This window comes from Apteryx rowi, unplaced genomic scaffold, assembly GCF_003343035.1.
Source record: "Apteryx rowi isolate R43461 unplaced genomic scaffold, aptRow1 scaffold_574, whole genome shotgun sequence".
Taxonomy (NCBI): Eukaryota; Metazoa; Chordata; class Aves; order Apterygiformes; family Apterygidae; genus Apteryx; species Apteryx rowi.
Genome location: NW_020450843.1, coordinates 59,901 through 74,233, shown reverse-complemented (window position 1 = coordinate 74,233; position 14,333 = coordinate 59,901). Strand labels below are relative to the sequence as shown.

The 14,333-nt window shown below is 37.7% G+C and overlaps 1 protein-coding gene across 1 annotated transcript in view; it reads right to left on the bottom strand.

The window, feature by feature from the left end:
• The window catches only part of MYBPC3 (myosin binding protein C, cardiac), a 73,758-nt gene extending 59,719 nt beyond the window's left edge, over positions 1-14,039 (bottom strand). Inside the window, exons 1-5 of the mRNA XM_026082398.1 lie at positions 13,896-14,039; positions 3,883-4,149; positions 1,126-1,221; positions 771-857; positions 473-621 (exon numbers count right to left, since the gene is read on the bottom strand). Coding sequence (XP_025938183.1) covers positions 473-621; positions 771-857; positions 1,126-1,221; positions 3,883-4,149; positions 13,896-13,920 — 624 coding nt within the window. The 5' untranslated portion in view covers positions 13,921-14,039. The remainder of the gene's footprint in view (positions 1-472; positions 622-770; positions 858-1,125; positions 1,222-3,882; positions 4,150-13,895) is intronic.
• Between the last annotated feature and the right edge of the window lie 294 nt (positions 14,040-14,333).

Below are 14,333 nucleotides of genomic sequence, written 5' to 3'. Positions count from 1 at the left end.
TAACTTTTAAATTGTTCCTATTTTTCTGGGCTACTATCAATCAATATATTTAGTGGATCACTTTTTGCATTATAAATCTGGAGGGCTTTTCTATATGTCTATTTGGTTTTCCCTGGCTGAGTTTCTGTTCTGTTTTCATTAGAAATGAAAACTTTCTGATACGACATTGTGCACTGAGGACAGCTATCAAATTTGTCTTCATTCTCTCTTCCAGATTGAGCAGATGTAAGCTCTCCCCCTCGCCCCCCACAGTCCTCCAAACATTTTCTCATTTTGTCATAGATGATAAGGTGTGCAACAATCTGTACGGAGCATTTGTCTCTTGCCCCTATCTTCAAAACAGAGAGCTGTATCCATGAATATAGCATTGTGTATAACTTTGGGTACCTTTATATTAAAACATGTTATCTTATATTTTCCTCAGATTAAAAGTTAGTCTAGAAGACTGAGAACCTTATTCTGCCAGTTATACCTTGTTGTTTCGATCGTAATTGTCGTGCAGTTGGAGATGTTTCCCCACTTTGCTTGCCAGGTCCATCCACTTTCCTTTGAACCATTTCACTGAAGGTTTCTTCAGTAGGCTCTCACCTGCCACTTTGGCAGTGAATGTGATGCTTCCACCTTGAAAGAGAAGTAGGTTAAAATGAGACTAAATAGTGTTTAATATATCTGTTAGATCACTATTGTCATTCTGTGCCTGGAAAGCTAAATATAGAGTCAAGTAACAGGTGAAGTTTACAAACATCTCTTGAATCAGGATGTGTACTCACCGACAGTAACTTCTCCATCCTGGGGTCGTGTCACGAAGAGCCCTATAGGGTCCTGAGGCTCTTCTGGTGGAGGCCCAACAGATGGAACTGAAATGAGCATTAGAATTATTAGTTACAACTTTCTGCATCAGCTTCTGTTATAGCCTATATTGTAAACTCGTTCAGTCGTTTCAAAAGATCTCTCAATATATTTCTTCTGTTTCTGAGATTTCTTATTCTTCTCTGTGATTCATCACTAGTGATCTTCTTTCAGCTACCATCTCCCCCCAGCCTCATTTACTGTAAGGATTCCCTGTTCCTGTTCTTCCTTTCTGTGAACGAACCAGACCTTATCACAGCATTAGTTCTTTATTACCTTCTATGCTTTGGCTACTTTCTATCGATGGAGCGGGTGACTCTAAAGCAGCTTGAGCAGGAGCAGCTTGAGCAGGAGGGGCTATCTCAGTCTTTTCTGGGAATGAAGGTAAATGAAGATTAGAGAAAGCTATGTTTCCAGTTTCTCTCTGAAGAAATTATGCAAAGGAACACCCTATTATAAATATTACAAAATGCACAGGAATTAGTTACGTTTTTCTAGAACTTAGAAGATGTACTGGAAGGAGAAGAGGCCTACTGACAGCTGGATGACAAGGCTCTTTGGCTGAGCTTGGAAAGAATTGATGTCTGATGTTTAAATACTATAGTCTTGATGTGTAGAAACTTGTAGGCTGATAAGTAACACTTACTAGCTGTTGATTTCAGTGGTCTAAATAGAAAAAGCAATGAAAAATGATGCAATTATGATTTTTCTAAACAATGTACTTATTCATGAGAGTTTGTTTAACTCTACTGTTGGAAGATACTGTTCCAAGTGCTATTGCTGTGTGTGGTTTGGGAAAAGTTGTAAACACAATGAGTAATCAATGCAAAAAAGGCATTTTTAAAATCGCTCTATCATTTCCTCCTCTGGCTCATGGAGGTTTATGCCCCCTCAGTTAAATCATGGCCACATGGACAAATTCATTTGTCACAATAGAGAGAGTAGAAATGTATGAAAATGGAGTCAGAGTGAGCAACTGGGGCAGATGGAGGGAGGTAGAATCTCTTGAAACAAATCAGTTGCTGAAAGAAAGTTTGGGGTTTTTTTCCATACATAGCAGAGCCACTTCCAAAGAGCCTTGTCTGCCTTCCCCTCCTGCACAAGTCCCATGCACAGCTTCCAGCTATTCCCCAGCTATTTGCCATATCTTTCCACCAGAGATTTCTGGCCCTGTTGTGCCATATCCTGGGTCATTTCTTTGAGGGGCTCCTCTGTAACAAAGAGAGGTGGCCATGTCTGGGCAGGTGAGGAGACATTTTCCATTTTTATGATAATAAAGAGCTGAAATTATTATCATTTGTGAAAATAGTATTGGATAATCCAGTCACTCTTCAACAATCTAGTGGGGTCTGAAATACATGACAGTACCTGTGAATGTACAAATATGAGTTTCCCCACTCTCAGAAAGTTTATGTCTAACTTTTATAACAAACTGTATCTGTGTCTTAAGAGGAAACAGTGTCATTTTATTTTTTTATTTTTTAATACTTAAGCATAAAAATTAGAAGGTATCCCATTGGATCTTGTCCAAACAATTTCAACTCGTTTTTTGCTAGAAAGAACTAAATGTTGCTCTAACTGTGGAGCTGGCATAAGTGCTCCCATAACTTGGGTGCACAGCTGTTTAGGAAAGGCTTATTTTGAAGCATCAATATATAATGTATACAGGAAAGGTATCTATACTTGGGCATTCTGATACCCCTATCACCAAAGTATGGTTTTCAGAAGTGTATTGCTTTGAGACAATGATCACATTTCTGTATTCAGTAACTCTGCTATTTGTAGGCTGGCTACATGTAATGAGCTCTACCTGGAACTAACCTGAAAGACAGTGAGGAAGATATAACTAGGATAATGTGGACCTGTTCACTTTCTGGATGAGAAAGCCAATAAGAATATACTTTATATGCTCTGACAACTATTAAGATTGAAGGGGAAATTTGAAGTGCTAATTGCAAAGCCTTCTGTAGTCCAAAGACAGCCATATTAGGATTGCCCTTTATTTAGGAATTTGTCATGCACTGTTTTTTCTTCTTGAGCAGGATGTCTTGTCTCCTGAAAATTTATTCCTATTACATGTTCATGAGTATCTTTTCAGCTGACCAGAAGATCTCACTAAAGTCATGGTACAGTTGCCAAAACATGCAATGATAGCAATGGGGAGGAGTTGATATAAACAATCTGAGGTTAAAGTCTGTGACCAAAATATAAAGGGAAAATACCAAAAATTAAATACCAAAAATGCTTAATGGACACCAAAAATTTTGGAGGAAAAAAGAGGCATCAGGAAGGTCAAAATATTTCAAAAATAAGTGATTTCATCTATCCTCAGTGTCTTCATACATTTTCCATAAAATATTATTGCAGGAATAGTGATTGCTTAGAGAGTTTAACTCTTTGTGTTTCTTCCCATGAAAAACCTGAGGAAGTGTTTTCATTTTCTATCTAACTGTTTTTTAGTGCATACAAAAGTAATAATAGTAGGTGATAAACAAATAGTACAAAGGTTACTCTTCGTACTGGAGACCTTCTTAAGTATGAGCTTTTATTATCAGGTAATTTTGAGACACTGTGGGAACATAGGAACTCTTTAAACACCATTACAACATAACTTGGATGATGTTGTCACTTTTTTCAATTTTATATTTAAAGAAAATAATCTTAAGCTAGTTCAGGCTAAGTTAGATTAGTTTTGTTTTGCTTTGCTTTGCTTTGCTTTGCAACTCCTCCTGTTTTTACAGAGAAGAGCTTGAGACATAATCTGAGATTTCCTCTGTGATCTTCACTGTGTGGACTACTGTCATGTGGACCAGAATGTCTTATCCACAGTAAATGTATTCCCCAGCTTAATATTAGTGAGTATCTTTCAGAAACCTACTACAGCTTCAAAACATTTGGCAAAACAGACATATTGCTGGTGGAGTAATCTTACAATTTTAAGTTAGGCTAATTTCCATGGGCCTCACTCATGAAATTAGAACAACTAGGACTGGAAATACTGAGGAAATTAAAATTGTTTAGGAAACACTGTACCTGGTTCTTTGACCTTGAGTTCAAATTTGACCTTGGAACTTCCAGCTATTACAGCATATGTCACATCATCATCTTTTCCAACATTATTGATGGTCAGTGAATGCTTGTTTCCTTCTGCCTTGATGACATATTTCTCACTTTCAGTAATTTCCGTGCCAGCTCGCTGCCACTTCACCTTAATGCCAGCCTTTTCTGTCTCCGCTTCAAACACAGCTGTGCTTCCGGCTGTCAGCTCTGTTGTCTTTGGCTTCTTGGTAAATGCAGAAACTAAAACAAAGAGAGAGGACTCACTAAAATCTGTTTTGCAGTTGTGGCATATCTGTTGTAGTCAGTGGTTGTGGCTGCAACAGCTGTCTCCTTTCTCTCCCACCTGCCCATGCAAGATACAAATTACAACACTTTCCACAGAGAAGTTGTGGAATTGTTTTTGTACATGCTGAGTTCTGCCTCTGATTGAGATGACATATCTTCTCCACATTTTCACGAAATAAAATGGAATGGATTGAAAACAGATCGCGCTGTCCCTCTTCTCATTTCTTTCCCACTAATGAGTTCTGATTTTTTCTGAGTGAATGTAGTGATCTATGACAAGATGGTATGATATGTATTCTTATATATAAAGCTCTCTGCAATCATTTATCATGCAGTTTTATTTAGAAAGAGGAGTCTCTCTTTAATTCTGTCCTAACAGTTGCATAATACTGCTGTTAAGCAGATACAACATTGCTTTGCAAGTTTAATAAGGCAATGAAGTATCCCTGCATGTGTGTGTGTCTGTGTACTTGTATTTAGTCTTGAATTACATAATCCTTTGGAAGCGAAAGTCAGCATATGTACATGTCATTACTGATTAAGACCTCCATCAGCAAAGAAGTTTACCATTTACTGATATCAGTGGAAATCAGTGAGGAGCCTAGATAATGATACGGCACTTAGATGCCTTTGAGGGCCTGGACCTAAGCTCCACACCATCCGCTATAGTGGAAGTCATTATGATGGTCTGTTCTGAGGAGAAATCAAGCATCCATACTGTTCACCTTAACCACCGTCTAGTGAAAAGACAAGCTCAATGAGACTTTCCTTTGATGTCAGAGAATACAATCCTGGTTATTTGGTTTAAATAACCAAAGGGAAAAAAAGAAGTTTTACTAGTTTAATAGTTTCTAAAAGTAGTTAAACTTGGAATTCTGGTTATAAAGTTTTATGTCGAAACACCTAGAATTCTAGATTATATGTAACTTTGTGGTTAATTTTTGATGTTTGGGTTTTGAAGGAAAAAAATCTCAAAGTAGCATTTTCTTTCTATGTTGAATATTTAGTTTAATATGTGATTACAATGGCTTGGAGTCTCTTTGGAGATTATCCTTTGCTTACTTAGAGGAAGATGGTTTTTTTTCTGTAGGAAATGGAAGAATTTCCGTAATGCAATAAATCAATGACCTCTGCTTCAGGATCTGCTCCTCCAACAAGACTGCAGTTATTGTAGTAACCTGTGTCCTGATATATTACAATAAATTAATGATTCATCTGTAGCACTTCTGTTTTGGCTAATCAAGGCTTTTGTGGAAAGAGAAGCATATTTTTATGATGGTCGTTTCAATTTTATTCCAGCTAAAATAATATCCAGTGTTGTTTGCATTCATATGTTTAGTTCAGTATTAAAAGCTGTATGTACTTGCCTACATAGAATTCTACAACAACTAGTTTTCTAATTAGTTACAAGATGGATCAAAATATTTCCTCTATGTGTTAAGAAGCACTTGGGCTACTGATGAGAATTAATTAAATGATTAAGATGGGATGAAGAAGTGTAAAGCTTCTGTTTTGACTCCTATATAATCAAAGTAGCACAATAGATGGGAATGTGGAAAGCAAGCCATGTATCCTGATTTTGGCCACTAGTATCCTAATCTTTCTCAGGATCAAGTTTTTCAGAGGTAACTTATTTTACTGAATCCTTTATCCTGATTTCTTTATTTAGACTTTTTAAACTTTATTTTAAAGCAAATTTCCGATTTTATGTTCATATTTTGGCCTTAATGGCATTTGTTATCTTTTTGCTAATTGCCAGAAACAATGTTCATGTACAAAAATACAAGTTATTAACGTTCTGATTCATACACTGAGTGTTTTTTGTGAATCATTATGACATCTTTTTGTTAACTTTCCTCTTCAGAACCATACTTTTATAAAATAACAATAATCCCATCACATTTAATTTAATCTGTCACATCTTTTGCAAATTATCTGTGTCTCTTCTACTTGGGCAGCAATAGTAACTCCCCTAAACACAAGAACAATGGTTATAATTAGCTTTACACTTTTGATACTGCTTTTTAAAAATGAAGGGAACATGGTGTGGAAATATTCTAAAATAAATGGTTTATATTCATGTTCAAACAGGTGCTTTAGTATAAATTTAGTATGAATGTTATATGACTAATAATACCATCTGTCCATTGCACAAAATCTGTATTCCTGTACCATGTCCTCAGATTGCATAACTTAATTGACTTCAGTGGAGTTACACCTGCAAATATTTTGCCTAATGGCCTTCAGACAGTAATGATAGTACAGTACACATTGTCTGTGTTGTTTTGCAAAGGATTCAAAGCTGCTTAAACATTAATGGATTAAAAATGACTTACAAATATTTTTAGAATTTAGTGTGTATTTTATTTTGCCACACTTTGTTGTATAAAAAAGCCTAAAATAGGTTTTCCTCTTTCTCTCCCCCCCCCCCCCATTTTATATATTTGATGAGAAAAGAAAGCTGGTTTGCACCTGGGCCTAATAGGCTTGACTGAGCTCCTATTGTAGTCTTCTGCATGCTTTTCTTCCATGTTTAGATACAAGTGTCTGAATTCTCCTCTGGGAGTGGAATGTCCCTGCATGCTTTTATTTGAGTTTCTTCTACCCTCAGGCCTGGTATCCAAAGTGCTGTAATTGTTTTTAAACAGAGCATAGTCCCTTCTTCTCAGATGCCTGTTATCAGTTGCACATCCTCTGATACAGTATTGTACTTTAGTAAATACCACAGCTTGATACTTTGAGGCAGGGTGTCATGAATAATTGCACAAGAGTTATTGTAGACAGCAACTTTCATGGCTAGAATTCAAAAGACATTTAAAGGCGGCTAGACTATCACACAGTGGGGAGCCAGGTCAGTTTGCAGCCCACTCCTGAATTATCTACCAGCTGGCTCCTCTCCCTTTAGCTCTAGAGATAAAGCAGCAAACAGGCATATTTTTGTCTCTTGAGTGCTATCATCATCACTCTTCTATTTAATCACAAGCGAATCCATAAATAAATTAATTACTTAACAGCAATGTGGCCTGTAAATGTTCCAGCCTACAAATGGCACTGTTTCAAGACATGCATACTTGGAAGTAACTCTGTGATCTGCTGCACACCCTGCAAAGCGATTAGGTTTCTTACATTTACTTTAGGTGACTCAACAAAAACAGATTGTTGGCCAGAACTAAATTCACGGTGAGAAATCTCCACCACCACATCATATTTCTGGCTTTTGGGAAATATAAATTCATATGTAGGAGTTTAAAAGTAAGTTTCTCCATCTTTTTTTCTCTCTCTCTGTTCCCTGGCCAAAAGACTCCTTTCAGCTCCCACTTAAAATGATTGTGAATACATCAACTAAAGCATAAAATTGGACAAGCCCAAAAGCTTCCATGAGAAATAAGACATGCAAGAACAGTTCCTGAGAACCCACTTTCTCACAGGTAAAGGAGATTCTAAGAGTCATTTTCCTGCACTTGAGGTTCAGAGTCAGTGGATGACAGTGTCCAAAGTCGTGGCTCTCTGTATATCCATCTGTATTCCCTTTCATCCTTCACTGTTCGTATTTGAAAAGGAAAAATCAGGGATGCATAACAGGGGACTTTAGAAGAAAGTACTTTGTTGCACAAGAGAGGTTGCTGAACAAGTATGTGAGGAGAATCCCATCATTTTTAGTTCTGGGTGAAAAAATGGGCTCCTTAACAGGAGAAAGAGAAGTGAGAGAAAATATTTAACTCTCTGTCAGGCTGTTAATATTTCAGCTATTCCCAATCTCTTTTCCTTCAGTGTAGCTGCTACTTTGAGTATATACAGGGTCACCATCTATTTTTATTTTCATGCACTCGGTCACACCAGTCTAATGCAGCTGTTTCCCCATTGGGAATGTCTCTAAACACCACCACTCAAAACTTCTTGTCCATCCAGAGAGCCTCACTTTTGCCTGCTTGTGTCAGAAACACATTCCCCGTTTGGAAGTCTCTCTCACTTCAACATTTGGTTTCCACCCAGATACGTCCCTCTGAGTTCCAGATATCCATCCCGTATTCAAAACACTCTTGGACGCTACTGCCACTGTCAGTGTGGAGAATCCAACAACTGCTACGCCTCTCGTGATGTTGTGGAATGTCTTACACCTCTTAGGCACTGACAGATCTCAGGCAGTATCACATGTTCAGCTGGACTCTGGGCAAACGTGCCTTTAGGAGCCATTGCGCTGAAGCACCGGATGACCCAGTAGCCCATGTACTCTGCCCCCCTTTTGTTAACACTCTGCTTCCCCTTCAATTCCAAGCCACGCTGCCTAAGGGGAGAAAGAGGTGACATTATTACTAATATACTATAGCAGTTCTGGGGGCAGGGCAAGGGCACATATGAGCCAGCAGTGCTGCTGATGACAGAAATTATTGAAAAGGTTGGGAGTGATAAGAGCTGTGTGTATGTGGGGAGACTTGGAACTGCTGTGGGGAGTTCATATGGGAAGAGAGGAGGAACATGGAGCTAATGAAAGAAAATGGGGCTAAAGCCGCTTTGTGGATGGCTCTAACCACTCATTTTTCAGCACTCACTTCTCATATCCCAGACTACCCTAAGCACTTCTGGCTTCCATCGTACAAAGAACTTCATATAATTTCTGAATAATGCAAAACACGATTTCTACCCCAGGCAGAACAGGAAGCTGGTGGCATGTGGTCTGAAGTAGTCTTGCAGAAAATATTTCTGTGCCTCATGCTGCTGCTGCTACCCATACTTGTATGTGGTAGCCATCCTTCAAGAGCATTGTAGTAACTGGAGGTGGTTCTGTACACATGAACCAGCCATTTGTGTTTGTAACCTAAGTTACAGCTTCATTAATTATTAATAAAATGCTCTCACTAATTGGAGCTCCATGGGCAGATTGCATTTCAATAATAATTCATTAATGGAGCTATCAATTATGAGGCTGAAGGAATACAAAATACGTATGCTTTTGGCCAGATCAAACTAGAATTAAACCATTTAGGTTCCAAAAACAATTTTCCTAACTTTTCTCCTAAGTGAAGTCATGAAAGTAGTATTCTGCATTCCTACTACTGCCATCTGTTAAATTTTCATACTGAATTTTCATGCTTTTGTGCTTTTTCATATTCATTTTCATGCTTTCTCTCTTACTTTCTGACCTGCTCTGAAGCAGCCTCCTTCTAACATCCACCAGTCTAATTTACTGTTCTCCTCCAAAACTTCCTCCTGCTTTCCTATGCAAAGATGTGGAAAATGGTTAAGCTACTACCCAGGCCACTAGCCATTGTAGGGATCATTGTTTTCTTTGCTCTCTCATTTGCTCTCTCATTGATCTGTCTGTATCCGTTTACTGGGGTGTGTGTGGGGGGTGTGTGGGGGTGTGTGGGGGCGTGTGAGAGAGAAAGAGAGAGAGAAAGAGGCAAGCACTGCTTTTTTGTTGTCTTTGTGCGTTTTAGGAGCATCAAATAGCTCCTAAGTAGCTCCTAAGTACTGTTGTATCCGTAATAAGAATAAAAGTTAGTTTTAAAAACTAGAAGACACACTCCTATTTGATGATTGTCTAGAAAAAAAATGGAAAAGACCTTATATGAAATAATGTTTAAATAACTGGAATCATTTTAATTGCTAGCCACATTCTCTAAATAATTTGGCTTGTTAAGAATCACAAGCATGAGATGGAAACCTTACCTTACAATCACTGAATTTCAAAGTATGTGTGATGTATCTGAAATCAAAGTGAGGAAGTGTGGATTCTACAGGTATTATTTTCATGAGAGTGATAGAGGAGAGCCATTCTGTTTTTTTGTGTTTTTTTTTTTTTTTTTAATTTCATGTTGCTTTTCAGAGTGGTGGCTCCGACTTCAGCACTTCACCATTATTTGGTTTGTTGTGACTGAGATATGTGCATGGAGGAGAGGGATATAAGCACTTTAACTGAATGTGTGTTAGAATAAGGCTTTGAAATGATGTTTCTGCTTTTCTGAAATAAAAAATACTAAAGATTTTTTTTATGAGAATGTCATGTATCTGGTTGAATGCACAGGCTACAAACTCTGGCAGAATTTGTGATGAGTATAATTAGAAAAAAGTAGAAAGTTAAAGTTTTCTCCCACAGAACTGAGTTGGCTTACTGCACATTCAGTGTATTAGGTAGTGAAATATGTATATGGCCAACACATTGAGTTAATATTAAGAAATGAGCTGTTAGCTTTTGAACTTCTTTAATTTGTTAAGGCTTCATGTTGAAAATTTATCTTTACATTAGTACTTATTCTTAGCATCTAGTTTTCCTTTTATACCATTTGCCTTTCCATTGAGTTAAAAGCCAAACTGTGGATAAGCAGACCAGTAATGGAGCTTGTAAATGCCTTGCTCAGGAGCTATATAAAGATGCTGTGCATTCCTTAATCAGGAGCTAAGTGGCTTCTTGCAATTACAAGCTTAATCATTCCTTGATCCAAAAGCTATTGAGCTACTCAGTCTTATCATGCTTTGCCTACTTCAGCAGCTGAGATTGTGAATTCCTGTAACATGAGCAACTGGAGAGAAATAGTTTCACTAACCAGAGTCACCTATCTCTCTATTTGTCCATCATACTTTCTGTAGAATGGGGGTGATAATGTTTGGCTTGTCTTGAGCCTTGAATTACAGAAAATGAAAATATATCTTTATGAATTATTATTTATTTTTGTATTACTGTGGTGCACAGAGGTTCTTTACTGGGCTAGATGCTTACAAATGTAAAATGAGGAGCTTATATTCAAACTAAAATTCTACATCCTACTCGTTATTATGCAATATTGTTTATTACTACAGAATGCCAATAGCTGCTGGGCACTTACAGATAGGCTATTTATAAACCCCTGATAAAATTTCCTAACCTGAACTGCAAAATCTAGACTCCTCAATTTATAAAATATATGAACAAAAATGGACTGATTTTCAGAGATGATGACTAATGCCAGACTTCTGTTTTTCCAGATTTAGTAATGCCCACATTTCCCATTAAGTTGTGTTTATGTACTAAATTTGATGTTTAAAAGGTCAGCTGTTTCCTCTTATTGTCACAAAATATTGTTACAGAAATGGTTGAGGTCTTTTAACCTTTTTTGGCTTTTTCGCAAGATAAAACAGATCAAAACCTTCAAAAAAGTCAGCCTTTGAACAGAGACAACTGTGAAAAGTTTAAATGAGAGAGATAAAAGAACAAAAAGTTTCTGCAACTGAATTCTGCAAAAAGTGCTGGTTTTCAATGTTTGATAGTTTGCTCTGAAACGGAAATGTTGCAGATATTCTAAATGCTGTTGCTGTTGAGGAGTGTATAGATATTCTGGAAAGCCACCCCAATTTTTCTGGTATTCTGTAAAGAAATAGGAAGTGCCTCATCCTGAAGTATTTTAGTTGGGCAATTTGAAGTAAAAGAATGTCTGTTGGGAAATGTTTTACTGTTTTAGTTTAAACATTTACAGATTTTTTTTCTTTTTTACATAGTGAAGGGGTTGTTAAAGAGCAGATATAGATAGAATATCTCTGATCATTCTGTGGCCTGAAGGATTTTCCCTTACTGATACACTGGATGCCCTAATTCCAGTAATACACACTAGAGATCTCATAGAGTTCTTCAGTGTTAAAACTACATGATATGAGAAAGGCAGGAATCATGATTTTTTCAAGAATGAACTGCTTATTCAGCCCTCCTGAGATCATGCTCAGCATTATCCTATCTTGAAATGGTTCAAACTATATAAACAACATGAAATAGAAAACCAAAGGGATTCATATTTCTTGGGAGAATGCAAAGATCCTGTCTAGAAGTTGTGGGGCATGTGACTGGTTCTGTCTCACTGAGTGGGTAATAAGAGCTTTTCCTCCCCCTGCTGTGATAATCACAGTGTTTGGGCTTGTTTGTTCGTAAGAATTGCGTAGGACTAGTGATGTTAGACACCTGTTAGATTTCTTCTCTTTGGAGAAATAAGCTGGAATAATAAGGTCCATTTCTCTTCACCATTAACTAGCAAAGGTGGGCAACTTCACAGTCAGAGAAGCCATTACCTCCCATCCAGAGAAGTGCAAAATGTTAATTTGAAGTTTTTAATCTATGTAAAAGGAATTTACAAAGGCAAAAACTGACTGCTTTATCAAAGGTAGTTAAACCATTAGAAATCAGAAGTAGCAATGCCTAGGAGATTACACTGTCAAATTTCACCTACTCAGTCACACTTCTTTTTGCCATCATTGGCAATCACAAACATTAGATGTTTCAAGAAACCTCAAATATCGTGTGATTTAAAAAATAGAATAAGCCTATGAATATCTTCTGTTTTGTAATTGGTGAGCCTTTACAGCTCATATTTTCAAGGTTTTTTCTATATTCATGAGGTCTGGTATATACTTATTCTTTATATAAGATTCCACTTTCATCTGATTCCAGAAACGGCAGCTCTAAGAACGTCAAATGATGTGATAGTTGTGATAGAAACTGAAGGATTGGTGACACACTGTTGCTTCGGAGTTATATCATAGAAGGGACATAGAGCATTTTGTTGAAATGAGCCATGCTTTAGTGCTTTGCAGTTCTTAGTGAGAGACATGGGTTGGATTTGTGATCTATCTCTGGCAGCCTCTGATTCCAGATATTTGGTCAAAATGAAAGATCTTCCTAACAAATGTAGGCTCTTTTGTTGTGGTAGGCACAGCAGATTTTCCCTTGGACAAGCCTAACAGGAGATCAATGCCTGTTCAGTCTTTTTCAAAGTACACAAAGGCCTACATGACTAAGTATCAACAGCTATTATTGACTAACTCTGGAAAGGGTATGTTGTAAAAAAAACATGTACCTTGTACTGTACATTCAGGTATTAGTGATTCTGAGCACTGGCATCAATGAAATGAGAGTCTGGCTCTAAAAGTGAAGAATCCCAGATTTAGTACAATTTCCTCCATCACTGTGTACTGTATATTCACTTTTCAAACGATCATAATTTACCTTTCGACATCTTTTTTTCAAACTTAATTGTGGACATGGAATGTTCCTGAGGCATCTTTCTCTATCCACACACAAGTGTTCTGCAGGCAAACTCTCCCTAGCTCTGCTTCCCACCGTCTCTTCTTCCTCCTTCTCAGACGCACAGTGTCCTTGCACCTTGCACCCCATTTTATACTTTCTAGGCCTCCCCTTCTGTCCTGTGCATGCATCTTCTGAGTGACTCCTTAGTTCTTAATTTTAAAGAGAATAAGTTCTGAACCAGTTGCCATTAGCTTTAATTTTCTTAGAGATTTCACTACCAAAAAATACAATCAAAGGTTGCTACTGATACTTCTTGGAAAGTATCAGGAAAAAAAAAAAAACAACCAAGAGATATTTATACTGCCCAAAATGCCCAAGAGAGAGACCACAAGCTTCTTTCACAGCGCTGAAGGTGCCTGGGAGAGGAGGTGAGAAACGGAAAGAACCGGAGAATTCAATGTGTATCACCTCTATCCTCTCCCCTCATCCAAAGTCTCTGGAGATAATTTTGTGACTGAGGGTTGCCGAACTAGTTACTGATTTCTCTACAAGATCACTCAACATCTCATTTATAATATGTTTATAAACTATTGTCTGTTTTCTCTATTATTTTGTTATTGAGGAATCTCATTTCTCTAGTGTACAAAAGCTAGCCCAAAGTTTTTGTCTGTCAAGCTGTTCTCAACTTTTGTCTGTCAGTTGTGATCCTTACCTGTTTTCTTTACAGGCTCTGGCATCTTCACTTCGTTTCTGCTGAAGCTCCCAGTTGTATCTAGAAAGCAGGATCTGAGCTGAACAGGAATGAGACTGCAGGGCTTTTGAGACCCCCTAAAGAAACACTGAGTGGAAGCCCCCATCCTGCTCCTCCCCCTTGATCCCCCACTGTTGTCAAGTACAGCACCTTATCAACAGCAGGACACACTTGACAGGCTACATCAGCCAGGATAAATATAGCCAAGTTCCAGGAGCCAGAGAGCTCAAACCACCCAAGACTGGCTACCACTGATCTGTTGGTACAAACCGGAGCACAATCTGATGCTGCTGCATGTGCATAGGATACTTTTTCTGTCCTCACATATATATATAATTCATTAAGAATTCCTCCACTGCTCATGTTTATAGCACATTTTGTAAACTAAATTTGACAATT